Below are 23,953 nucleotides of genomic sequence, written 5' to 3' on the forward strand. Positions count from 1 at the left end.
GGGGGCTGGGAGCCAGGAATCCTGGGTTCCCTTCACAGCTCTGCTTCGATCCGTGGGTCCTTGGACAAGACCCCCCCTTCTCCTTCTCTGTGTCTCGTTTTCTCCTCCAACCTGGCAACCTTTATCTGGGGCTCAGGGCCCATGGAGCCCAACCTGCGTGTGCCCAGGGCTTTGAGATCCCGGGGGAGGGCGAAGTGCCCTGACTGAGCAAGGCTGGGAACGTGGCCATGCTTGAGGGGACTCGGGGGCGAAAGGGACCAGAGGTGCCTCTTGGCTTCAGCCTCCATCCCCCACTGGCACCCAAGGGAGGCGCTGCCAGGGTCCAATGGAGGGTTTCCAATCCCCCCCACACACACACACACACTTTCCACTGCATGGACACCCCCTGCACTCCCTGCCAGCCCGGCCCTCCCATCTTTCCCAAGGCACGCTGAGGAATGCAAGTTTCCCTTGGCCGGGGCTCCGGGGTCCTGGCAGCCACCCAGGGGGGTGAGTCACCGGCCAGAGACGCTCGCTCCACCCTGCGGTGCAAAGGTGAGGAGGGAGTCGAATACCCCCCTTCCCCCCGGGACCACTGGCTGTGTCGGACAGTCTGTTCCCGCGGCAGCTCCCAGCCATCGGGGCTGCAGGCTCGTCCGTCCCACATCCCCCAGCCCAGCCTCGTCCCGCTCAGGGTCCACCCGGCACCTGCCTCCTCCCAGGGGCATGGGCCGGGGTCTCCACACCTCCCAGTGGATGGCAGATTAGGAGCTGGGGAGCAGCCTCCCAATCCCACCCACCTCTGGCTCCTGAGGACCCCACCTGGGGGCTGAGAATGTGCCCACAATGTGCAGCCGCCCCCTGGCCCCCCCCATCATCCCCCTCTGCCTGGCACTTTGGGCATTAAGGGCACAAGAGGTCTAGTTCTGCCGATTGATGGGCCGATCCAGTGAGGGGAGGCAGGATACCAGGGTGGATGGGCCCAGTGGTGTGATCTGGGGTGGCAGAGACAGGGGAGGAGGAGGAAGTGGGGGGGCGGGAATGCCGGGCAAAGCAGGCCACTGGTCTGATGGGGGTAAGGGGGGTACCTGGCTGATGGGCCCTGGGTCCAGAAGCAGAGGGCCAGGCTGTGGGCCACTAGCCGCGCTCCGATTCCAGGCAGCGTCTGGCTCCGGGGGCCAGGCATCAGGGGCCCACGTCAGCGGATAAATGCGAGATCTCTTTATTGCAGAAGGACCTATATAAATACGGCCCCGGGGGCAGAGGAGACGACATACAGAGAGTCCTGGAACCCGGCTCGCACAGGGGTGGCCAGTGAGACCGAGGGGGAAAGACCTCCTGGGGCTCCAGCTGGGCTCAGGCCCCATGTTGCCCTCAATGGGCCAAGGCCAGTTCCCAGCCGTAGCTGACCCTAGATCCAGAGAGACGGTAACCACCTCGGCTGACCTCACACAGCAGCCGGGAGAGAGATGGGGCCTGCAGGGGGAGCCCCCCAACCTGGTCACCTGACCAGCGCTGCATTAGGGCCCCCCCACATCCCTCCGACCACTATCCTGCCCCAGGGATGGGGAACAGAGGGCCTGAATCTCGGTTGCCCCATCCTTGCACTTGGGGATGGGATGGGCGGGGGGGCGGCTAGTGTAACTTAGAGCGGCCCCAGGGCTGCTGTGACTCACGCTCTGCCCCCAGTAGGCCCTGGTTTAACGGCAGAGTAAATGAGCGTTTTGCCATAACAATACCAAGGGGCTGCCCCCTCCAGCGCACGGCAGGGGGGAGCAGTGGGGTGTGTCGGGGCAGGAAGCGCAGGGTGGCTGGTCTGATACAAGGGGTCAATATACACAAAGCATGTGGCTGGAGGGGAAATGCCCCCCCCAGGATACGACTCACAGACCCTGCCAGACTGGGCCCCACTTCCCGGATGGGTCTGAATGGACCCGATCGGGCTCAGACAGGGCAGCAGCCGGACCGTGAGTGGATTGCATGGCTGGTACAATATGGGTGCAGTACCGCCTGCTACCACTAGGGAGGGGGCGTCTAGCAGGGCTGCAGTCCACTGAGGCTGTAATACCCCAGGCTAACACCAGGGGGCAGGCAGGTGGCAAGGCCATACAGGGATATATGGGGCCAATTGGCAGGCCCTGCCCCCTACTGTTGGGGGTTGTTACCTGCAGCCCGCCCAGCTGGTCTGGGCACTGGGCTCAGAACCCCCCAAACTCCTAGGGTAGCTCTGCCCCAGGCAGCCCTCGGGGCCGGATCTGGGTCCCAGCGGCCTGGTGCAGGCCCCCAGCCTGGCACCACAGATCGCAGACAGGACATGGGCATGGAGGATGCCGGGGGCAGTGCCAGGATGTGACCTGCGCTAACCCAGCCTGGCTCTATGCCCCCCTACCCGGGGGGGTGGGGGAGAGCAGCTCATGGCTGGCAGGCCCCAGGTTCGATCCCCACCCAGTGTGGCTGGTGGCCTGGGGATCTGGGAGCACAGCAAGTCCCCCCCACTTTAACATGGTGACCGCCCCGGGGTCCGTCAGGTCTCCCCCCAGATGACCTGGGGCAGCTGGAGGTCCGGGCAGTGGGTCCAGCTCGCGGCCTCTCTCTTCTCTCCCGGCGGACACGTAACATTGTGGGGGGGTGTGGGGGGGGGATCCGGGGGCTGCTGGCCGCGACAGAGCCAGCTGCAGCTTCGTGCCCCGGGGGCGGGACGGAGATGGTGAAGGTATCCCAGGGCGGCTGGCTCAGATGGGATGCTGCGGGGCGGGGCGGGGGGGGAGGGCCTGATCCTGCATCCATGAGGTCCTAAATTACTCCCTCACCGGGGGGGTGAGGGGTGACACTGGTTTGCTGATGCTGGAAAGGGGGGGGATCAGGGTTTCCTGGAGCAGTTCAGCCTGGCATGGGGGGGGGAATCGGGGTCTCCCGGAGCAGTTCAGCCTGGCATGGGGGGAGGGAATCGGGGTCTCCTGGAGCAGTTCAGCCTGGCATGGGGGGAGGGAATCGGGGTCTCCTGGAGCAGTTCAGCCTGGCACGGGGGGCAGAGAGATCGCGGTTTCCCAGAGCAGTTCAGCCTGGCACGGGTTGGGGGTGGATCGGGGTCTCCCGCGGCAGTTCAGCCTGGCACGGGGGGCAGGGGGATCGCGGTTTCCCGGAGCAGTTCAGCCTGGCACGGGTTGGGGAGGCAGAATCAGGGTCTCCTGGAGCAATTGAGCCTGGCACGGGGCGGGTGTGAGCTGGGGCCCATTTACTCGGCCGAGCCCTTCTGCCTCCTCTTGGAGGGGGGCACCAGGTGGCGGGGCAGGTCGGCGGGCAGGCCGTGCCCCTCCAGCTTGACCTCGATGAGGTGGCTGGCCAGGGCGAACTCCTCGTCGTCCAGCATCCCGTCCCTGTCCACGTCGCTCAGCTTCCAGATCTTGCCCAGCACCGAGTTGGGCAGCTTGGTGGCCACCATCCAGCTCTTGGCCTTGGTGCCGCTCAGCTTCCCGTCCAGGGGCGAGAGGTTGTAGAAGATCTCGTCGTACTTGGGCTTGTCCTTGGTCACCACCCAGTCCTCGTCGTCCGCCCCCTCGTAGGCGCCCTCGGCCAGGCCCTCCACGAAGGGGCCGTTGTGGGTGCCGTCGAAGGCCCCCCCCCTGCACCCCGCCCTCCGGCATCTCCAGCTCCTCCTGGCGCAGCAGGGGCATCAGCTTGGCGATGTCGCTCGTCAGCATCTCGTCCAGCCCGTCCAGCAGCCGCGGCTTCAGCGCGTGGAACTTGGTGAAGTCGTGGACCATCAGCAGCTCCTGCGGGGGGGCGGGGCGGTCAGCAGCGGGGGGGAGCATGGCCCAGTTCGGCCAGGCGCCCCCTCTCCCACGGCCCAGTCCAGCCTGGCACCGTCCCTCCCCTGCCGCCTAACTTGGCCCATCACCCCCCAGCGCCGCACCCTGAAGTCCAGCCCAGCCCCACACCCCTGTCCCCAGCGGCGTGGGGCAGCCTGCAGGGGGCGCCGTGGCAGGGGGCCGAGGAGCCAGCGGCGCCAGGGGCCGGCTCTCACCTGCATCTTGCCGCAGTCGGGGAAGTCGCCGGGCGAGATGTGATGCTCCAGCTGGATCTTGGCGAAGATGACGGGCAGCTTGGCGATCAGGTGCTTCTTCTTGTTGTCCTTCCCGAACACGGAGGGCATCTCCTTCTTCAGGTGGCTGATGATGTGGGCATGGACCTGGGGGGGCCGAGGGGGCGTCAGCCAGGACTGGAGGGGACGGGACGCATCCGCAGGGCCCACCTCCAGAGCGAGGAGGCATGCCCCCACCCCTCGGTGCCAACCACAGCTCCCGCCCCCGCTGCTCGGGGCCACCGGGCTTGCTGGCTGAGCTGTCAATTATCCAGCTCCCTTCCCCCCACCACTTAGCAGCGCCCTCCCCCCACACCCCATCTTCCTCCCCTCCTCCCCCAGCCGAACATCACCCTCCCCTCCCCCCAGCCCATCTTCCTCCCCTCCCCCCCAGCCCAGCATCACCCTCCCCTCCCCCCAACCCCATCTTCCTCCCCTCCCCCAAGCCCAGCATCACCCTCCTCCCCCCACCCCATCTGCCTCCCCTCCCCCCAGCCCCATCTTCCTCCCCTCCCCCACAGTCCAGCATCACCTTCCCCTCCCCCCCAACCCCATCTTCCTCCGCTCCACCTAGCCCAGCATCATCTTCCCCCCAACCTCATCTTCCTCCCCTCCCCCAAGCCCAGCATCACCCTCCCCCCAACCCCATCTTCCTCCCCTCCTCCCCCAGCCCAGCATCACCCTCCCCTCCCCCCAACCCCATCTTCCTCCCCTCCTCCCCCAGCCCAGCATCACCCTCCCCTCCCCCCAACCCCATCTTCCTCCCCTCCTCCCCCAGCCCAGCATCACCCTCCCCTCCCCCTAGCCCAGCATCATCCTCCCCCCAACCTCATCTTCCTCCCCTCCCCCAAGCCCAGCATCACCCTCCTCCCCCCACCCATCTGCCTCCCCTCCCCCCCAGCCCAGCATCACCCTCCCCTCCCCCCAACCCCATCTTCCTCCCCTCCCCCATGACCCAGCATCACCCTCCCCGGCCCACAGCTCAGCCTGGCCCAGCACCAGTCCCCTGCCGGCCCAGCTCGGACGCCCCCGCAGCACCAGTGGGCCCCGCCAGCAGCTCTTCCTGCCAGGCCCCCTCTCCCGCCCTGCACTGACCCAGAGCTTCGCTCCCTCGGCTTCCGCAGGAAGGATCCGTCTGGGGCAGTTGGGCAGGGCAGGGCAGGGGCGCTCGCTCAGTCCCCACCCTCACACTGGGACAGGCCCCCCAGCTGGCTCCCAGCATGGCCCAGGACACTGGACTGGGCGCCAGGACTCCTGGGTCCCATCCCCAGCTCTGGAAGGAGAAGGGAGGGGGTGTAGTGGTTAGAGCAGGGAGGCTGGGAGCCAGGACTCCTGGGTCCCATCCCCAGCTCTGGAAGGAGAAGGGAGGGGGTGTAGTGGTTAGAGCAGGGAGGCTGGGAGCCAGGACTCCTGGGTCCCATCCCCAGCTCTGGAAGGAGAAGGGAGGGGGTGTAGTGGTTAGAGCAGGGAGGCTGGGCGCCAGGACTCCTGGGTCCCATCCCCAGCTCTGGAAGGAGAAGGGAGGGGGTGTAGTGGTTAGAGCAGGGAGGCTGGGAGCCAGGACTCCTGGGTCCCATCCCCAGCTCTAGAAGGAGAAGGGAGGGGGTGTAGTGGTTAGAGCAGGGAGGCTGGGAGCCAGGACTCCTGGGTCCCATCCCCAGCTCTGGAAGGAGAAGGGAGGGGGTGTAGTGGTTAGAGCAGGGAGGCTGGGAGCCAGGACTCCTGGGTCCCATCCCCAGCTCTGGAAGGAGAAGGGGCGTCTAGTAACAATCAGGGGGGCTGGGGAACTGATTTATAAGGAAAGATTTAACAACCCAAACCCAGCTAAAATACACCGGGGTGGGGGACTATGGGCCACAGTTGCAGCCCCCATGGGGGGAGTTTATTCCATGAGCTCTTGGGGGCAGGGGCCCTCTGCCCCCACCTTCCTCCAGCACTGGCTCCATGTACCTGGACCTGCCACCCCCCGACCACATCCCGCCTGCCTTTCCCCACTGCCCCCCGCCACGTGCCAGCCCGGAGACGTCAGGGAATTTGCTGCCTCGTGCCCCCCGCTGCTGCACTTCGCTGCCTTCCCTCTGCGGAGAAAGAGGGGCTCAGGAAAATCTGCGCCCCAAAGCCTTGGGTGGACTTTGGGGGCTGGGTGAATGCTAGCCATGCGGGCAGGGGAGTGGACCCCCAGCACGGGAAGGGAGCCGCAGACAGCTGCTCTTGGAGCAAACACCAGCTGAATGTTGCCCCTTGATCCCCCGAAGGGGGGGACCCCAGGTCCAGCCTGCTCAGATGGCAGCTGAACCCACATGACTGAGTGGTTAGGAGCACGGGGCTGGGGCTCAGGACTCCTGGGTTCTCTTCCTGCCTCTGCTTGGCCACCTTGGGCAAGTCACCGCCCCGCTCTGTGCCTTGGTTTCTGTCTAGTTAAATTGTGAGTGCCTGGCACAGCGGGGGACAGGGTCATGGCAGCGCCTGGCACAACAAGGCCCCAACTTACTGTGTCCTTAAGAAAGTGACTCAGCCCCATTTGTGCCTCAGTTTCCCCTCCGCATTAAGGATTGGGCCCAGACACCAACGGCATAGGGGGACGGGGCCGATGAACGTCTCAGCTCGATGGCGACGCTGGCCCTTGCCAGCCCTGCCCCGGGCGAGCGCCGGGGCCGAGGGGCGGGCGTCCAGCCTCCGTGACCCAGGCGGTTGTTGGCAGCCAGCTGTGGAAAGTGCTCAGGGGCTGTTCCATGGACGTTCTGTTCCCTGGCTCCGGCCGGGGCCGGGAGGAAATTGCCACTCGGGGGCCCGGGCCGCACAAAGGGCCCCGGGGAGCCGGCCCAGCAGGTGGCAGGAAAAGATAAGGCCGCGCGGGAGGGAAAGAGGCTGCAAAAGCCAATCTGGCGCTTCCTCTCGGGCCAATGGAGGAGCCTCATTAAAACTCCCCCACGTCACCGGGGGCACGGGGAGAGGAACCTGCGTTACTGAGGGGGCCGCGCCCTCGGGGAGGGGGGGTGTTGCTTTCCAAAAGCCTGTTAGAATAGGGAACTCTGGCCCTGAGCTGGCTCCAGGGTGGGGTCCTGGGACCTTTCCCCCCTAGGGGGCGCTGGCCCTGCTCCGGCCATGGGGCTGGGGCCAGGGGCCAGGAGCCCGGGGCCTTTCCCCAACGTGCTTGCAATGGAGGGGGCTGGAAGTTCGCTGTGCCCGGGGGCGCTGGCCCTGAGCCCCGCCAGCCCACGAGTCACCCAGGGGTTGCCCCCTCCCCAGCCTGGCTGAAGCAAGGAGAAATCGTGCGGGGGGGCTGTGAGCTCCGAACCTGGGGCAAAACGGCTGCCCGCTCACTGGTGTCCGGCCCAGGGCGGGGCACGGCTGGAATCCAGCTGCCAGGACTGGGTGGGATGGGGCGGATGGGGGGGGCTGGGTCGCTCGGAGCTGCCTGCCCAGCTCAGCCTCGCCTGGCACCACATGCCCTGGCGAGGGGGGCTCCCCCTTCAGGCACAGGGCCAGGGACCAGCCCGGACCCTGCCAGGTGCTAAGGTGGGTGCCTGCTACTTGGGGGATGCCCAGCCCCCCCTGCGTCAGCTCAAGCATGGGGGGCAGCAGCAGGGGGTTGGGGAACCAGGCCCAGGGCATGTGGAGGTGTCAGTGCCCCCCACCCCCAATGGAGGCATCCCTAGTTAGAGGGTGTTTTAGGGGATCTGGCTAGAGGCATTTCCCAGGTGGGGGGTGGGGGGTGTTGCTCAGGCCAGGAGCCGGGGAGGGCCGTTGCTCGGGAGGGGGTCCCCATTTCTCAGGCTGGGGGGGGGGGGTTGCTCAGGCCAGGAGCCGGGGAGGGCCATTGCTCAGGAGGGGGTCCCCATTTCTCAGGCTGAGGGGGGGGTGTTGCTCAGGCCAGGAGCCGGGGAGGGCCGTTGCTCGGGAGGGGGTCCCCATTTCTCAGGCTGGGGGGGGGGGTTGCTCAGGCCAGGAGCCGGGGAGGGCCATTGCTCAGGAGGGGGTCCCCATTTCTCAGGCTGGGGGGGGGGGTGTTGCTCAGGCCAGGAGCCGGGGAGGGCCGTTGCTCGGGAGGGGGTCCCCATTTCTCAGGCTGGGGGGGGGTTGCTCAGGCCAGGAGCCGGGGAGGGCCATTGCTCAGGAGGGGGTCCCCATTTCTCAGGCTGAGGGGGGGGGTGTTGCTCAGGCCAGGAGCCGGGGAGGGCCGTTGCTCGGGAGGGGGTCCCCATTTCTCAGGGTGGGGGGGGGGGTTGCTCAGGCCAGGAGCCGGGGAGGGGCCATTGCTCAGGAGGGGGTCCCCATTTCTCAGGCTGGGGGGGGGTGTTGCTCAGGCCAGGAGCCGGGGAGGGCCGTTGCTCGGGAGGGGGTCCCCATTTCTCAGGCTGGGGGGGGGGTTGCTCAGGCCAGGAGCCGGGGAGGGCCATTGCTCAGGAGGGGGTCCCCATTTCTCAGGCTGAGGGGGGGGTGTTGCTCAGGCCAGGAGCCGGGGAGGGCCGTTGCTCGGGAGGGGGTCCCCATTTCTCAGACTGGGGGGGGCAGGGAGGATTGTTACTCGATCACAGCTGCGGAAGGCTCTGCCACATGGGAAACCCTTAATGAGGAAACCAGGTGCAGGATGCGGGGGTGGGGGGCTCACAAACCCCGTAACGGCCCCTCCCCTGCAGCACAATGAGGACACACGCACACCCCCGGGGGGGGATGGGGCCATTGTTCAGGGCAGGAGAGCCACATTGTTTTTGGGGGTCTGGAGCCATCTGCTGCCTAAGAGGCTCACAGCCCTGAGACAATATGGGGCGGGGGGAAACGCAGCCCCAAAAGCTGCCCTCAGAGACTCCCCCCAAGCTCAGGGGGTGCAGGGCCCGCAATGGGCCTGAGACCCACCAGCTAGCAGAGAATGTAAGACTTCCCCCCACAGCCAAGGGGTCTCTAATCACTAGACCCCCCCCCCCCCACTCCCCTCTCTGAGCTGGGAATAGAACCCAGGAGTCCTGGCTTCCAGCCCCTCCTGCTCTAACCACTAGACCCCCCCCCCACTCCCCTCTCTGAGCTGGGAATAGAACCCAGGAGTCCTGGCTTCCAGCCCCTCCTGCTCTAACCACTAGACCCCTCCCCTCCCCACGCCACCCATGCCACGCTAGGCCAGGCATAGAACCCAGGAGTCCTGGTGGCTTGGAAGATAACCAGGTGCTTTTGCCACCTGGGTGGCCAGGGGCTCCTTGGTCCCTCACCTTGCTCCCCCTGTCCCCTCAGTCCCCCATGTCCCTCTTGGTGCCCCCCACTCACCCCCCTAGTATTCCCTTCCCTGCCCCCTCTGTCCCCCCACCTGCCTAGATCCCCCTGCCCCCCTCAGTACTCCCCACCCACGACCCCAGAGCCCCCTTCCATCCCCCTCAGTCCCCCCCGTCCCCCTCAGTGCCCTCCACCCATGACCCCAGAACCCCCCTTTCATCCCCCTCGGTCCCCCTGCCTGCCTAGATTCCCACAGTGCTCCCCAACCCCCTCCCCAGAGCCCCCTTCCACGCCCCTCGGTCCTCCTGCCAGCCTAGATCCCCTGCACCCCTCAGTCCCCCCCAAATCCCCCTCCCACCTCCTTGACCCGCCTAGATCCCCCTGTCCCTCTCAGTGCCCCCCCCATCTCCCAGAGCTCCCCCACCCCCTCGGTCCCCCCCCCCGGCGCCCTCCTCCCACCCCCCTCGGTCCCCCCGCTCACCCTGACCAGCCGGGCTCTCTTGACCAGGTCGTTGAGCTTGCGGAGGGCCGAGTTGCGGGGCAGGTTCTGGATGTCCTGGAACAAGTCCTGCTCCTCCAGCTCGAAGAGCCGCCGGTTGTCGGAGACGAGCAGCGGCTCAGCCCAGAAGGAGCCAATGTAGACACGCAGCACCTCGGGGGTGTTGAACACCTTCCCCAGGGACCACATGAGGGCCCCATAGACCCGCATCAGCTGCTGCGTCTCCACCATGTCGGCCTTGTTCAGGACCACCCGGATCTTGTCCTCGTTGCCCTTCAGGGCTCGGATGGCCTCCGAGAACTCGTCCGAGATCTCCAGCTTGTGGGCGTCGAAGAGCAGGACGATGCGGTCCACGCGCTCCGCGAACCACTGCAGCACGGCCGGGAAGTCGTAGCCTGCGGGGCCGGGGAGAGGCCGTCAGGGCCCGAGGGGCGGGCACGGGGCCCGGCGGGCAAGGCCCTGCCCTGTGCCCCGCGCCAGCCCTGCCCCCCCGCCTCACGCCTGCCCCGCTCCCCACTCCCGCCCTGCCCCATCCGCCTGCCTCATGCCTGCCCTGCTCCCCACTCCCCAGACCCTGTGCCCCACGCCCCCCGTGCCCCCCGCCTCACGCCTGCCCCGCTCCCCACTCCCGCCCTGCCCCGCCCCCCTGCCTCATGCCTGCCCTGCTCCCCACTCCCCAGACCCTGTGCCCCCCGCCCCCCGTGCCCCCTGCTCCCCAGCCCCTGCACCCTATACCCATCCTGCTCCCCACTCCCCAGCCCTGTGCCCCACGCCCCCTGCTCCCCAGCCCCTGCACCCTATACCCGTCCTGCTCCCCACTCCCCAGCCCTGTGCCCCATGACCGCCCTGCCCCCCTGCCCCTGTGCCCAACACAGCCCTGCTCCCCACTCCCCAGCCCTGTGCCCGATGCCCGCCCTGCCCCGCCCCCCTGCCTCATGCCTGCCCTGCTCCCCACTCCCCAGACCCTGTGCCCCACGCCCCCCCGTGCCCCCTGCTCCCCAGCCCCTGCACCCTATACCCATCCTGCTCCCCACTCCCCAGCCCTGTGCCCCACGCCCCCCGTGCTCCCTGCTCCCCAGCCCCTGCACCCTATACCCATCCTGCTCCCCACTCCCCAGACCCTGTGCCCCACGCCCCCCGTGCCCCCTGCTCCCCAGCCGCTGCACCCTATACCCATCCTGCTCCCCACTCCCCAGCCCTGTGCCCCACGCCCCCCGTGCCCCCTGCTCCCCAGCCCCTGCACCCTATACCCGTCCTGCTCCCCACTCTCCAGCCCTGTGCCCCATGACCGCCCTGCCCCCCTGCCCCTGTGCCCAACACAGCCCTGCTCCCCACTCCCCAGCCCTGTGCCCCATGCCTGCCCTGCCCCCCTGCCTCATGCCCACCCTGTTCCCCACTCCCCAGACCCCGTGCCCCACGCCCCCCATGCCCCTGCACCCTATACCCATCCTGCTCCCCACGCCCCAGCCCTGTGCCCCACACCTGCCCTGCCCTGCTCCCCACTCCTCAGACCCTGTGCCCCCCGCCCGCCCTGCCTCGCCCCCCGCCTCATTGCCGCCCTGCTCCCCACTCCCCAGCCCCTGTGCCCCACACCTCCGTGCCCCCCACTCCCCAGCCCCTGCACCCCATGCCAAGCACAGCCCTGCCCCTCCACTCCCCAGCCCCTGTGTCCCACACCCGCCCTGCCAGGGCATGGGGCATACCCTGCAGAATGCACTGGCTGCCCGTGGACCTCGCTGCCAGCTGTGGGGTCCCTAGGCAGCAAGTTCCTTGACCCCTTCCGCTGGCGCCGGGCCCGGAGGACTAGCTCATGGGTTGAGAGAGGGAAAGGGGCCCCTGCTTCCCCCCAACAGACCCCCTCCCCCACCCTCTGCTCCTCCCCTAGTGTACCCCCAGTCCTGCCTCCCTCACCCTCCACTGCCTCCCATTGAGATCAGGCCCCGTCACTCCGGGCGCTGCCCAGACCCCGACCCAGATCAGGGTTCCCTGTATTTGGGGGGGGGCTCAGGGGCTGAGAGAAGAGACGTCTCATTACATCCCCCCCAGCAAACCTAACAGCCTCGCTGAGGAGTGCTGCTGGAGCCCAGCAGATTCTCCCCCCCCGCCCCCCGCCCTCCCACTTGGCAGCCCGAGGCGGCGAGTGTCTCCAAAGCACCAAAAAAGGAAGCCTTGAGGCTGAGCAGAGGAAAGTCTGAGCCAGCCGGGGCCCCACCATGAATCAAAAACCCAGCTGGACCGGACGGGGCTGCTGCAAACCCCCTCCGGGCGTCTCTCCGCTGGCCGGGGGTCCTGGGAAAGGTTGGGGTGGCCTCCCGTGCCAGGGGGAATCAGCGAAACCAGGGCACAGGGCTTTCCAGTGACCCAGCCCCCTGCCCGGGCGAGGGGCTCTGGCCTGCTGCAGCCAGGCAGATGTTCTCCCCGCTCCTCTGGCCCCCGGCTTCTCTGGGGTGGCGGGGAGCAGGCGTCGGCCCTGTTGGCTGCAGTGATGGGGTGGGGGGAGAATCGGGTCCTGCGAACTCCTCCGTCCCCTGCTGTTTACACAAGCAGGGAAGGAGCCAGCGAGTTTCCAGGTCTGGCGCCCGGCCCTCCCTGGAAAATGGAGCCGATCCAGAGGAGGACCGGGGCTCCCAGCGACGGGCTGCTTCCCCCGCTGAGCTGGGATGGGGAAGGGGAGGCTGGGGCCGTTTGGAGAGCCGCGGCTGAGCTGTGTGTCCAGCCCAGATGGGATTCGGGGGATTCTCTAGAGAGGGAGGGGGGCCCGAGGGGCAGGAACGGCAGCTGGACCAGACCCTGTGCCCACCCGACAGCCGCGCTGGCCTTTCCCCCACACCAGCTTGCCAAGGTGTATTGGATCTCACGGTGCCCTGCACCTAATGTCACGAGCTACAGGGTTCGCCTTCGCTTGCAGGCCTGGAGCACTGTGTGGTGGGTTATGGTGCACTGTCTGAACAGGCCCCGCACCTCACCCCAGAGGTGGCTGCATCTCAGCGCTGGGTGAAGGATCTCTGTATAAACAGCTGCCATGCAGCTCAGGCCTGGCTGGGAAGCTGGCCCTGGGAGCAGGGCTATAACTCACCCCTGTGGGAAACACCCTGAGCTCCAGATGGTGCCAGCTCACGGCGGGAATTTCCTCTGCGCTCTGGCCCATTTGGCTCAGTCCTCGGGCAGCCCACCCGGGCAGTTCCTGTGTCTCGGTGATGGGGTTCACCAGAGGACGGGGCTCTGGGCTTCCATTGCCTCAGGGGACCTCCTCCTTCCCCCCGAAAAACCGCCACTAGCTATCTGCAACTGGGGTCTAGTGGTTAGAGCAGGGAGGGGCAGCTGGGAGCCAGGACTCCTGGGTTCTGTCCCCGGTTCTGGGAGGGGAGTGGGATCTAGTGGTTAGAGTGGGGGGAGGGGAGCTAGGACTCCTGGGTTCAGTGATTCACTGAATGGCCTTCAGCAAGTCTCTAGCTCTTCTCTGTGCCTCAGTTTCCCCAACTGTGAAGCAGGGAGAGAACTGCTCTGATTGGCCTCACAGGGGTCGACTTGGCCATAGCTTTTCACTAGCAACGCTCCCGGTGCCCCCGTGTCAAAGCAGGCTGTGCTGCTCCCATTCACGTGTGCTGTCCCCCGTCTCCCCCACGATCACGCCGCCAGGACGTACGCCCTGCCCCCGCCGCGCTCCCCTCTGCTGTCACAGCCCCACTGGCAGAATGGGCATGATTTCTCAGCGTGTTGTGACCCATCCCGTTGCTATGGGGCTCAGCTGACCCTGCCCACGGAAACCTCCCTGCCCTGGCTTATCACCTGCTTTATTTTAACAGCTTCTTCCTCTGTTTCTCCTGGCCCTGCTGGTTGTTGGGGGATTTCAGATCCCACCCTGCTCCCAGAAACAGCACACCAGGGACCTGGCCTGAACCGAACTGCCCCGTCCGGCACTTCCTGGGTTCAGTCCCAGTGCCACTGCAACGCCCGCTCGTGGGGACGCATGGCTGCACGAGCAACCCTACAATAACAGGCCGATGTAGTGGTGCAGGATTCACAAGTGACCCTACAATAACAAACCAGGGTGACCAGACCGTGCCATCTCCGAGCGACCCTACAATAACGAACCAGCCCGTGCCGTCTCCGAGCGACCCTACGATAACGAACCAGCCCGTGCCGTCTCCGAGTGACCCTACGATAACGAACCAGCCCGTGCAGTCTCCGAGCGACCCTACGATAACGAACCAGCCCGTGCCGTCTCCGAGCGACCCTACGATAACACTGCAGCCTGCCTGCTAGAGGGAGATCGGTTTTGTTTGGGATGCACAGCTGGGCCTGTCCCAGTGGGCTGTTTGCACACAGGAGTGAGCTGAACACAGGACAGCTGCGAGCAGCCGAGGGCGCCCTGGACTCATCGGGGTGTTTACTGAGCCGCCATGCCCCTGGGTCGGGCTGGATTCCCTGCATGCCTCCGGGCGCCGCCCGCACGGCGCTCCCTCCAGCTCCAAAGGGTGCCAGGTGGGCAGCTGGGCCAGGGAGCCCCCCCGGGGGGGCACTTGTGTTCTAGCCACTGGGTGAACCCCTCCTGGAATGCATCCCCCTCCCCACATGGGCCCTGGGAGCCCCTGGCAGCTCGCCAGCGAGGAATTCAAAGGGGAGGAATCCCAACGAGGAATTCGGACACGTCAGTGGGAAAGCACGTCCCCACCCCCCACTACATTCCTCTAGCCAGGGTACATCCAGGCCGGGGACCCCCCAGCTTACGGCACGAAGGGCACATTCCCGCAGGGGCCAGGGGTCACTGGGAGGGCAGGTGCTCAGTGCCTCTGAAATTGGGCTGTCAGGAGCCTCACGGTGCTGTGATAAACCGTCTTGTAAAGGGTGCCTGGTCCCTGCCGCTGAGATGCAGCCGCCTCTGGGGTGCGGGGCGGGGGCCTTTTTGTAGAGGGATCCCACACCCGGCACTGAGATGCAGCCACCTCTGTGATGGGCCCTGGCAGCTGTTTATACAGAGAGCCCCTCAGCCAGGACTGAAACGCAACCACCTCGGGGGTGGCATGCAACAGCTGCTACACACCAGCATGGCACTCTGGTTTAGAATAGTCATCAAAGCCTGGTCCTATGGTCCAAAACCAGGACTGGGAGCCAGGACTCCTGGGTTCTATCCCCAGCTCTGGGAGGGAAGCGGGGTTGGTGGTTAGAGCGGGGCGGGGGTGCGGGGCTGGGAACCAGGACGCCTGGGTTCTCTCCCCAGCTGCCCTTGGGAAGCCACTGCCCCGCAGCTTCCCTCGGAGCTGATGGCCCCGCACACCCGGTGTGGGTTGCTGTGTGGCGGCAGGTTATCCAGTGTCTCTGTTGGTTTTCCCAGGGCCTTCCCCCCGCAGCTGCTCCCTGCCCAGCAGGGCCAGAGGCCTGGACATCCCTTTGTTGGCACACAGGGCCGACTCCTCCGTGCCTCATGCTCCCTGGCAGGCATCCCAGTGCGGGAACAGCCAGCCCCTGCTCAGCTGACGGGGATCCAGCCCAAACAGTCACGGCCCCAGCTGGGAGGTTACGCTCGGGGTCCAGCCGGATCCCATGGCAGAGCGATGTCATCGGCCTCCTTCAGTTTGCACGCCCAGCTTCGTTTAGACAGGATTCGCCCTCACTTCCTGCCCCGAACAGCTGGCTGGCATTGCTGAATCATAAACAGGGCCCCGCACCCCACCCCAGAGGTGGCTGCATCTCGGCACTAGGCGAGTGGTCCCCGTATAAACAGCCCTCGCGTTCCACCCCAGAGGTGGCTGCCTGCATCTCAGCCCCGGTTCATCTGAGGACCAATCCCTCCCCACACAGCATCACCCCCCAGCTCCCCAAAGGCGGTGCCCTGCAGGATGCCCTCCCGCTCCACTGATGAGGCTCACTAACGAGTTGCGTGCCTTGAGATTACTTATTGCACCGGATTCCGGCCCTGGTACATTTCATTCCCACTCAATACCCCCCTTTGTAACGGATTCGTTCCCGTGTTGGCTAATCGTTTCCTTCCAGGAATGATTTTATAACCAGCAGGGGGGAGGGAGGGGTACAGGAACGAGCGGGAGAAAGAAAATGTCCCCGCTTGTGGGTTACGTTTCCCCTCTCCCCTCTGCTGGCCTGGTCTGCTGAGCCGGCAGCGCCGTGGGGCCGTGACTGGCTTTCGCTCTGTGTCTGGCTGGGGCAGAGAGAGACAGCCAGAGCTGGACAGCAGGGGCTGCAGGTCGGGCGTGAGGGGCCCCGGCAGAGCTCGTGGAGCCCAGGGCTGGGCTAGCAGGGGCTGCGGGTCGGGAGTGACGGGCACGGTCAGAGCTGTGGCAGGGGCAGGGGGAGCCCAGGGCTGGGGGAGCAGTGGCCTGCAGGTCGGGCGTGAGGGGCACTGTCAGAGCTGTGGGGGGCGGGGGAGCCCAGGGCTGGGTGTGAGGGGCCCCGGCAGAGCTGGGGTTGGGGAAGCCCAGGGCTGGGCTAGCAGGGGCTGCGTGTCGGGAGCGAGGGGCACGGTCAGTGCTGTGGAGGGCAGGAAAGCCCAGGGCTGGGTGTGTGGGGTCCTGGCAGAGCTCAGGGAGCAGGTATCTGAGTAACTCAGCGCCCCTGCTCCATCCACCCCTGGGCCACCTGTCTATGGCGCTCGCCCAGCAGCATCGGCAGCCCTGGCCCTTTGGAGGCCCTGGGGGCTCGGATAATGCAGCCCCCCCACTCCCCGCCCCCCAAGCTGCTCCCTGTTTGGAATCAGCCCTGCTGCATCGTTTCCCCGGAAGTCGGGCTCCGGGACTGAGTCAGTATTTCCCGGCCGGCTGGAGCCCGGGGGGCAGGGAACCGAGGGGCAATGCCAGTCCCGTGCCAGGAACATGCCCGGCTGCTCGCATGGCAGGGCCAAGGGCAGAGCAGAGACGAAGCCTGAGATTTATTTGTATGATGGCTCCATGACCCCCCCCCCCCCCGCACCCTTTGGGAACCCAGGAGTCCTGGCCCCAGCCCCACCTCCAAAGCCAGTGTGGCAATACCCACCTTTGTCCCAGGCCAGGATCCCACATGGGAGGAGCCCCACTGGGGCTTGGCCTCTCGCCTCCCGCCACTGTCCTCCCCCAACCTGGGGGGGAGCTGGGCCACGTCAATCTGGGAGCCACCAGCCCAGTCACACCCGCTAGTGGGCAGCGAGGGGCCCTGCTCAGCCCTGGGGCATGGCACCCGCAAGGCAACTGCTCGCACACGCGGCCTGCCAAGCGGGCACACACATGCCCCGCCCTGCAGGCACTGATGCAAACGTGGGCGCCCGTGAACACACGCACACGCTGGCGCACATGCACCAGCCTGCAAGCCCCCCCCCCCGCCCCCCCGAGCCCTGGGCCTGCACACAGCCAGGGCACACGCACTGCCACGAGGAGCGCGTACATACGCTGACACGCACAAACAGTTTGTTCAAGCGAATTACGACAACAACGGGTGGTTTCATCCCGCGACGATGACTCACGGTGAAAAAATGCCCCTGGCCCAGGCCTGGCTCCTGCAGCAACAGGCCTCACAGCCAAGTGTGCGCTCGACAGGGCGGGGCTGGGAAAGGCGGCGTTCTGCAGCGAGGGTGTCCTGGTGCCGGGGGTGCAGGGAGACACACACCCGTCTGAAGGGAGCCCCCCCCGCCCTACTCCACTAGACCCCACTCCCCTCCCAGAGCCAGGGAGAGAACCCAGGCGTCCTGGCTCCCAGCCCCCCTGCTCTAACCACTAGCCCCCGCTCTCCTCCCAGAGCTGGGGACAGAACCCAGGAGTCCTGGCTTGACCTGCTGGGCTCCACAGCCCTTCCCACCCACCCTAGCAATCAACGTGCCCCTGACCGAAACCCCACGCGGGGGGAGCCGGGGTTACAGATGTGGCAAGATGAAGCCCCCGCCCCTTGTTCCAGCCACACAGCACTGAGCCAGTGCAGTTTCGCCCCATCCCTGCCCCCTCCTACCCCCCGCCCCAGGCCTTACCCCGGCACACGCGCTGCTTGGCTCCCGACAGGATCCCCGGGGTGTCGATGAGGCTGATACTCTCCAGGACTTGGTTGGGCAGCTGGGCACACATGAACCTGGCAGGAGAGAGAAGCAGCGATGAGCGATGACAGCATGTGGGACAGGAGTGGGGCAGCTCGGCCTAGCAGCTAGGGCTCCGCACGAGGAGCCAGGACTCCTGGGTCCTATCCTCGTGCAGGGAGGGGAGCGGGGTCTAATGGTCAGAGCAGGGGTGGCTGGGAGACAGGACTCCTGGGTTCACGGCATGGCTCTGTCACTGAACTGCTGTGGGACTTGGGGGAAATCTCTTCACCGCTGGTACCTGTTTCCCCACCCTGCCCATGCCGAGTTAAAGTGGGAGCTCTTCCAGGCAGGGACAGTCTCACTCTCTCTGGACAGTCCCTGGCCCAATGGGGGCCCCTGATCTCGGTCTGGGCCTGGGCAGTGCCTGGCCCAACGGGGCCTTGATCTTGGTTGGGGTCTGGGTAGCGCCTGGCACAATGTGGCCCTGATCTCAGTCAGGGTCTGTGCAGCACCTGGCGTAATTGGAGACTCCAGGGGCTACTGTGTTTGGATGTTGGCAGGTTTATCCCATGTCCTTTGATCTCTACTGCTGAGAAAGCAGGTGGAAAACAGTTACTGTTTAAAGAGAGCTCATCCACCCCGCTGCCAGCCCCCTTCTCCTTGCGTAAGGAGCAGATCGGGGGTGTGGCCGGAGTGCGCTGCACTGGGGCTATTCTCTGCCACCCCCACAGAGTACATAGGGGATGAATCGGGGGCATGGCTGGAGCGCACTGTGCTGTGGCTATTCTCGGCCCCTCAGGTCCCACAGATGAGTTAGAGCAGCCCTGAGGCTGCTGTAATTTGCACTCAGGGTCAGACAGCTCCCAGGATTCAGAGGGTTTAAAGCCACTTTTCCCACCCCAGGTGCTGGGAGGGGAATCACAGAACCCCAAGCCTTGGGGAGTCCCTGCTTTCCCCTGACCCTGGGGCCCTGGTGGTGCTGGGGAGCCAGGTCACCCCACCACATACAGTAGAGCAGCCTCAGGGGAGCCCTGGGCTGGTTGGAGAGGACGGTGGCACCGTGAAGCTGCATCGGGCCTGGGGATCCGGCCCCCTCCAGTCCCAGGGTGCAAGCAGACACCCCCTGGCCTCTGTGCCAGCCTCCCACATAGCCTGGGGCCGCCCTTCTTCTGCGCCTCCCCCAACCGCAGAGCGCCCGGTGCATCAGCTCATGCTGGAAAACGCCTTTTCCTTCACTCTGCCTTCCCGGGGGCACAGCGGCACCGGACACGTGGACGGAGGCTGGACAGCTGACTGCGGGCCCAGGGCAGAGAGACAGGCCACAGTGGCAGGGCCCAGGGTAAAGGCTGGGGGGGGGCTGGGCGGAAAGGAAGGGGAAGAAGGAATGAAGGATGGAGCAAGACGCAGGAGTAGCCCGGATGCAGGCTGGGGGATCTGGGAAGAGGAGAGCAAGCCAGGGCTGGTGCAGAGGATGGGGGGATGCTGCCCCACGCTCCCTGGCCCGGGTTGGGGGGGTGGGGGGGGCCTGCAGGAAAGCAGCCCAGCATCAGCAGGAAGCCGGGCCGTGGCATGCGAGTGGGGGGCTCATGGGGAGGAGCCCGTGTTTACAAACTCCTCCATGCTGGAGGAAGTCGGGCTGGTCCGATATAAACACGACGCTAAAAATAGCCCTGCCCAGGCCCAGCTGAGCCGGGCAGCGGAGGTAGCGGGGGGCTCCCAGCTCAGCTGTGGCTGCTTCCAAGCAGGGGCTGAAGCTACAGGCCAGATGGTCTCCCGGGGCCTGCTCCAGGCAGGGGGCTATCGGGAGCCGTTGCACTGACCTCAGTGGGCTTTAGGTTGGGCTCCAGGGCCCGTTTCCCTGGGAAACCCGCCACAGTCCATGAAAAGAACCCAGGCGTCCTGGCCTGTTTGTCTAGAAAAGAGAGTGTTTCCAGAGTTAAAATTCATTTTGTTTTACCGAGATCAGGGCCCCGTCGCGGAGGGCGCTGCCCAGACCCCAACCAAGATCGGGGCCCCATTGTGCCAGGTGCTGCCCAGACCCCGACCGAGATCGGGGCCCTGTCATGCCAGGTGCTTCCCAGACCTTGCCAGAGATCAGGGCCCCCATTGTGCCAGGTGCTGCACAGACACAGAGTGAGAGCCAGTCCCCCACAGACATATTATCCCTATGTTACAGACAAGGGAAACCGAGGCACAATGCGATTTCCAGTGAGTCTGTGACAGAGCCAGATACTGAACCCCCATCTCCTGGGCCCCAGCCTTTCCTCGAGGCCCCCCTCACTCCATCTTCCCCGCCTGCACCCCTCAGCTCAGCCCCGAGCTGAGCTTGCCCGCCCCGGGCGCCTCCTGCCAGCCATCTCGTGAGAAGGGGCCTGTCCGCCCATGGCTTCCTGCCGCCAGCGCATCTGGAGCCATGACGCCTTCTTTCCAGGCAGCCCGGGCTGGGGAGGGGACTGGGCCACAGGCCCTGCATTCCTGAGAGCCTGGCTCAGCTCCAGCCCCCAGCCTGGCCCCCCCGCCACAGACCGGGGCTGGGTGGGAACAGGTGTCCTCTGCACTGCACGAGAGAGACAAGGCCAGGCTGGATGCACATCACAGGGGGCTGCTGCTGTTTAAACCTCCCTCCCTACAGCTGCAGCCCCCACGGTCCCCCAGGTGTAGCCCCCTCCCCTGCCAAACCCAACATCCCAGGCTTCTCCCAAGGGGCTGGGCAGGGACATGCAGGGTTGAACAGCTGTTTGCAATGGTGGAGCAAGGTGAGGGCGGGAAGCCAAGGCAAGGCTGTGCCAGATGGAGCAAGGGATCTCCATTTTTCAGAGAAGGAGTGGAGTCTAGTGGTTAAAGCAGGGAGGGTTAGGAGCCAGGACTCCTGGGGCCGATCCCTGGCCTTGGGAAAGTAGTAGGGTCTAGCTGTTAGACATCGGAGTTTGGACTCCTGGGTTCTATTCCTAGCTCTGCAAAGGTGTGGGGCGTCTGAGTGGCTGGTGCAGGGAGGGACTGGGAGCCAGGACTCCTGGGGCCTGTTCCCGGCTCTGTAGGACGTAAGGCCCGAAGAGGAGAAATGACATGTGCAGGGCTCTGCAGAGTCAGGGAAAGAACCCAGGAGCCCTGACAACAAGCTCATGCGGCCTGGCTATCATCCTGACCTGCTGCATGCTGCCCCTGAAGTGCTGCCGTGTTCCACCCCAGAGGCAGCTGCAGTTCAGTGCGGGTCGGGGGAGCAGCCCCACGGATACTCTGAGACTCGTGACAGGCTCGATGGGAGAGGTTTACAAAGCAGGATCGGGGGCTTAGCCACAAATTCCATCACTGACACCCACAGGCCCACTCCCTCAGCACCAGGGCAGGAGACGGCCCCCAGGTTAACGGGCCTGGAGGCGTGGGTGAAGCTAAGAAAGGAAGCTTGGATCTGAACCACCCCCGCAGTGCCCTGCCCCTCCCCATGTTGGGATGTACACACACACACACACACACACACACACACACCCCCAATGCACGCGCATGCACTCACACTGAGTTGCGCCCAGATGCGTACACACACGCGCAGGGATGTATGCACACACACTGACACGCGCACACACACACACACACCCCGGGTTGCACACAGATGCACACACACACACACACACATACACAGGAGGGGCAGAGCCCCAGTGTGGAGACAGGCTGCAGAAATGATCCAGGGCTCCGCCCGGGGGCGAGGCTGGATAGATCGGGGCTGGGAGAGGCGAGGAGCAGGAGCTGGGGATGGGAGGGGCTAGAGAAGGGGAACGGGCTGCCCCTGCTTGTCCCAAGGGCCAGGGGGCGCCCACTGACTCTGAATGGCAGCTGTTTAAACCAATGAAAGGAAATGCAGCCTGGCATTAGCCCGTGGAACTCCCTGCTACAAGCTCTGAGGCCATGCGGTCAGGGACTCAAGCAAGGGTTGGGGATAAAGAGAACGTTTATTAGACAGATTGGGTTTTTGGTTTAATAAGGGATATAAGTCCTCAAGCTTCAGGGCATGAGCCCACTTCCAAGTCTTGGGGATCAGGGGAAAGCATCCCCTCGTGGCCAGATTACCCCATAGCTCTCTGGGCTAGATGGACCTGCTGGCCATCCCTATGTCACGTCCCATTGCTTAAGCTCAAGTGAGAGGAGGAGACTCTAAAAGGAGCTGGGAATGGGCACATCAGACCAGATCAAAGGCCCATCAAGCCAGGTCTCCTGTCCACGAGAGAGTGGGTCAAGCCAGACACTCCCGAGGACCGTGAGGTACCCAGCTGTGGCATCTTACCCCATGGGGGAAATTCCTGACCCCTCCATGGAGCTGGTCCGCTCACGCCCTGGAGCATGCCGATTAAACAGCCATGGGACCCAGGCCAGTTCAGCCTGGGCTGGCACGGGTGTGGGCTGAAGACGAGGAAAAGGAGGCACTCGTAGATGGCAAGGAAAGGCCGTGGCACAGAGTCCCTGCAGGAAGGCACTGGAGAACTAGCAGCCCTCTGTTACGCCACAGTGAGTTAGCGGTGGCCGGGGAGCATTGGGGGAAGGCATCGGAGGACCAGCAGTCCTCGATCGTTGTGTGGTGGGCTAGCCTGGGCCGAGTTAGCGGTGGCCGGGGAGCATTGTGGGAAGGCATCGGAGGACCAGCAGCCCTCGATCGTTGTGTGGCGGGCTAGCCTGGGCCGAGTTAGCGGTGGCCGGGGAGCATTGTGGGAAGGCATCGGAGGACTAGCAGCAGCCCTGGATGGGCAGTGCTGGCCTGAGTTAGCGGTGGCCGGGGAGCATTGAGGAAAGGCATTGGAGGACCCTCGATCATTGTGTGGTGGGCTAGCCTGGGCCGAGTTAAGTGACTGTAGAGGGAAGCTCACTCAAGGGCTGCCCAGTAGGCCCAGTTGTGCTGGCCATCACACGAGCGATGGGGTTTTGTGCATGTGTGGACGAGGGTCAAGTTCATGGGGACGCTGGGAGCAGGGGGCCCACAAGCGGGGGGCCAGCACTCACCGGTTGAGGAAAGTGTTCCCGAAGGGGTTGAGCTTGCGGAAGGGTTTCTTGGGGTCAACGATGAGGGCATTGCCTGGGATGATCCCCTCGGTCTCGCCATGCATGACCGCGATGAAGGAGTCAGTGGTGGGCTCGGGCCCAATGCGGCTGCCCGGGATGTCCTCCTCCAGCAAGTACTTGATGAAGGTGGTCTTCCCCGTGGAGTATTGCCCCACCACCAGCACCATGGGCTTGTTGTCAAAGTCGGCGTCCTCCAGGGCCGGCGAGTGGAAGTCATGGAAGCGGTAGAATTCCTCCACGGGCAGCAGCTTCTTCTTGTAGAGGTTCTTCAGCCCCTCGGTGACCGTGTGGATAACCTCAGGAGTCTTCTTCTCGTTCTTCCTCATCCAGCTGAACATCTTCCCCTAGTCCTGCTGTACACGCCCGGGGAGAAACAGGGCAATGGGGACTCCTTGGGAGATCGATAGATCCTAATCAATAGATCTTTCTGAGATCAATAGATCGGAGTTGACGGATCTTTCTGAGATCAATAGATCCGAGAGTCAATAGTGCAACTGATCCGATATGGAGATCAATTAATCCAAGCTGAAAACCCTGTCGAGAACCAGGAAGAGCACGGTCTTTTGGAGATCAGCAGATGTAAAGTTGATAGATCTTTAAATGGACAGATCTCTGGGAGATCAAATGGAAAGATCTTGAAAATGGGAGACTGGCAGATCTGAAACCAATAGACCGCTTGGGAATCAGCAGATCTCTGATCAGTAGATCCAAATGGATAGATCTTTTTCGTGGGGAGACGGGTGGATCTCTTGGGTGATCTCCAGACCTGGATTTGGTAATCAGATGAAATTTAAAGGCACAGCGTTGCATATGCTGCTCGATTTAAAGAAACCCAAGTATAATCACTCCTAAACCAGGAGCATAGGCTTGGCATGGGGGGGGGGGGGTTTCTTCTGGCGCCGTTTGGGAAGGAACTTGCGCTCCCCTTTCCCCCCCTCAAAAAACAAAGTTGAGCACGCGGAGAAAGCCGGCGCCAGGAGCAAACTCAGCAGGGTCGGAGCTGCTAATGGCGCTTTGCAGAGAAAAATTCCTTCTCTGGCCCGTGCAATTTTTTTTTTTTCTCCTAAAGGAGGAAAAAATCTTTCAGTGAACTTGCAGAAGATCCTGCAGAACATCTGAGGAGGGGCTGGGAGGCTGCCTAAGGGTAAAG

At 64.8% G+C, this 23,953-nt stretch overlaps 1 protein-coding gene across 1 annotated transcript; it reads right to left on the reverse strand.

The window, feature by feature from the left end:
• Positions 1-1,185: 1,185 nt before the first annotated feature.
• Positions 1,186-23,953, reverse strand: EHD2 (EH domain containing 2). The gene is given in 6 exon segments (XM_037884551.1): positions 1,186-3,601; positions 3,603-3,752; positions 4,004-4,168; positions 9,747-10,159; positions 17,713-17,810; positions 22,744-23,953. Coding segments are annotated over 6 exon segments (1,611 nt in total). The 5' UTR covers positions 23,142-23,953; the 3' UTR covers positions 1,186-3,214.

This window comes from Chelonia mydas, chromosome 23 (assembly GCF_015237465.2).
Source record: "Chelonia mydas isolate rCheMyd1 chromosome 23, rCheMyd1.pri.v2, whole genome shotgun sequence".
NCBI classification, from domain to species: domain Eukaryota; kingdom Metazoa; phylum Chordata; order Testudines; family Cheloniidae; genus Chelonia; species Chelonia mydas.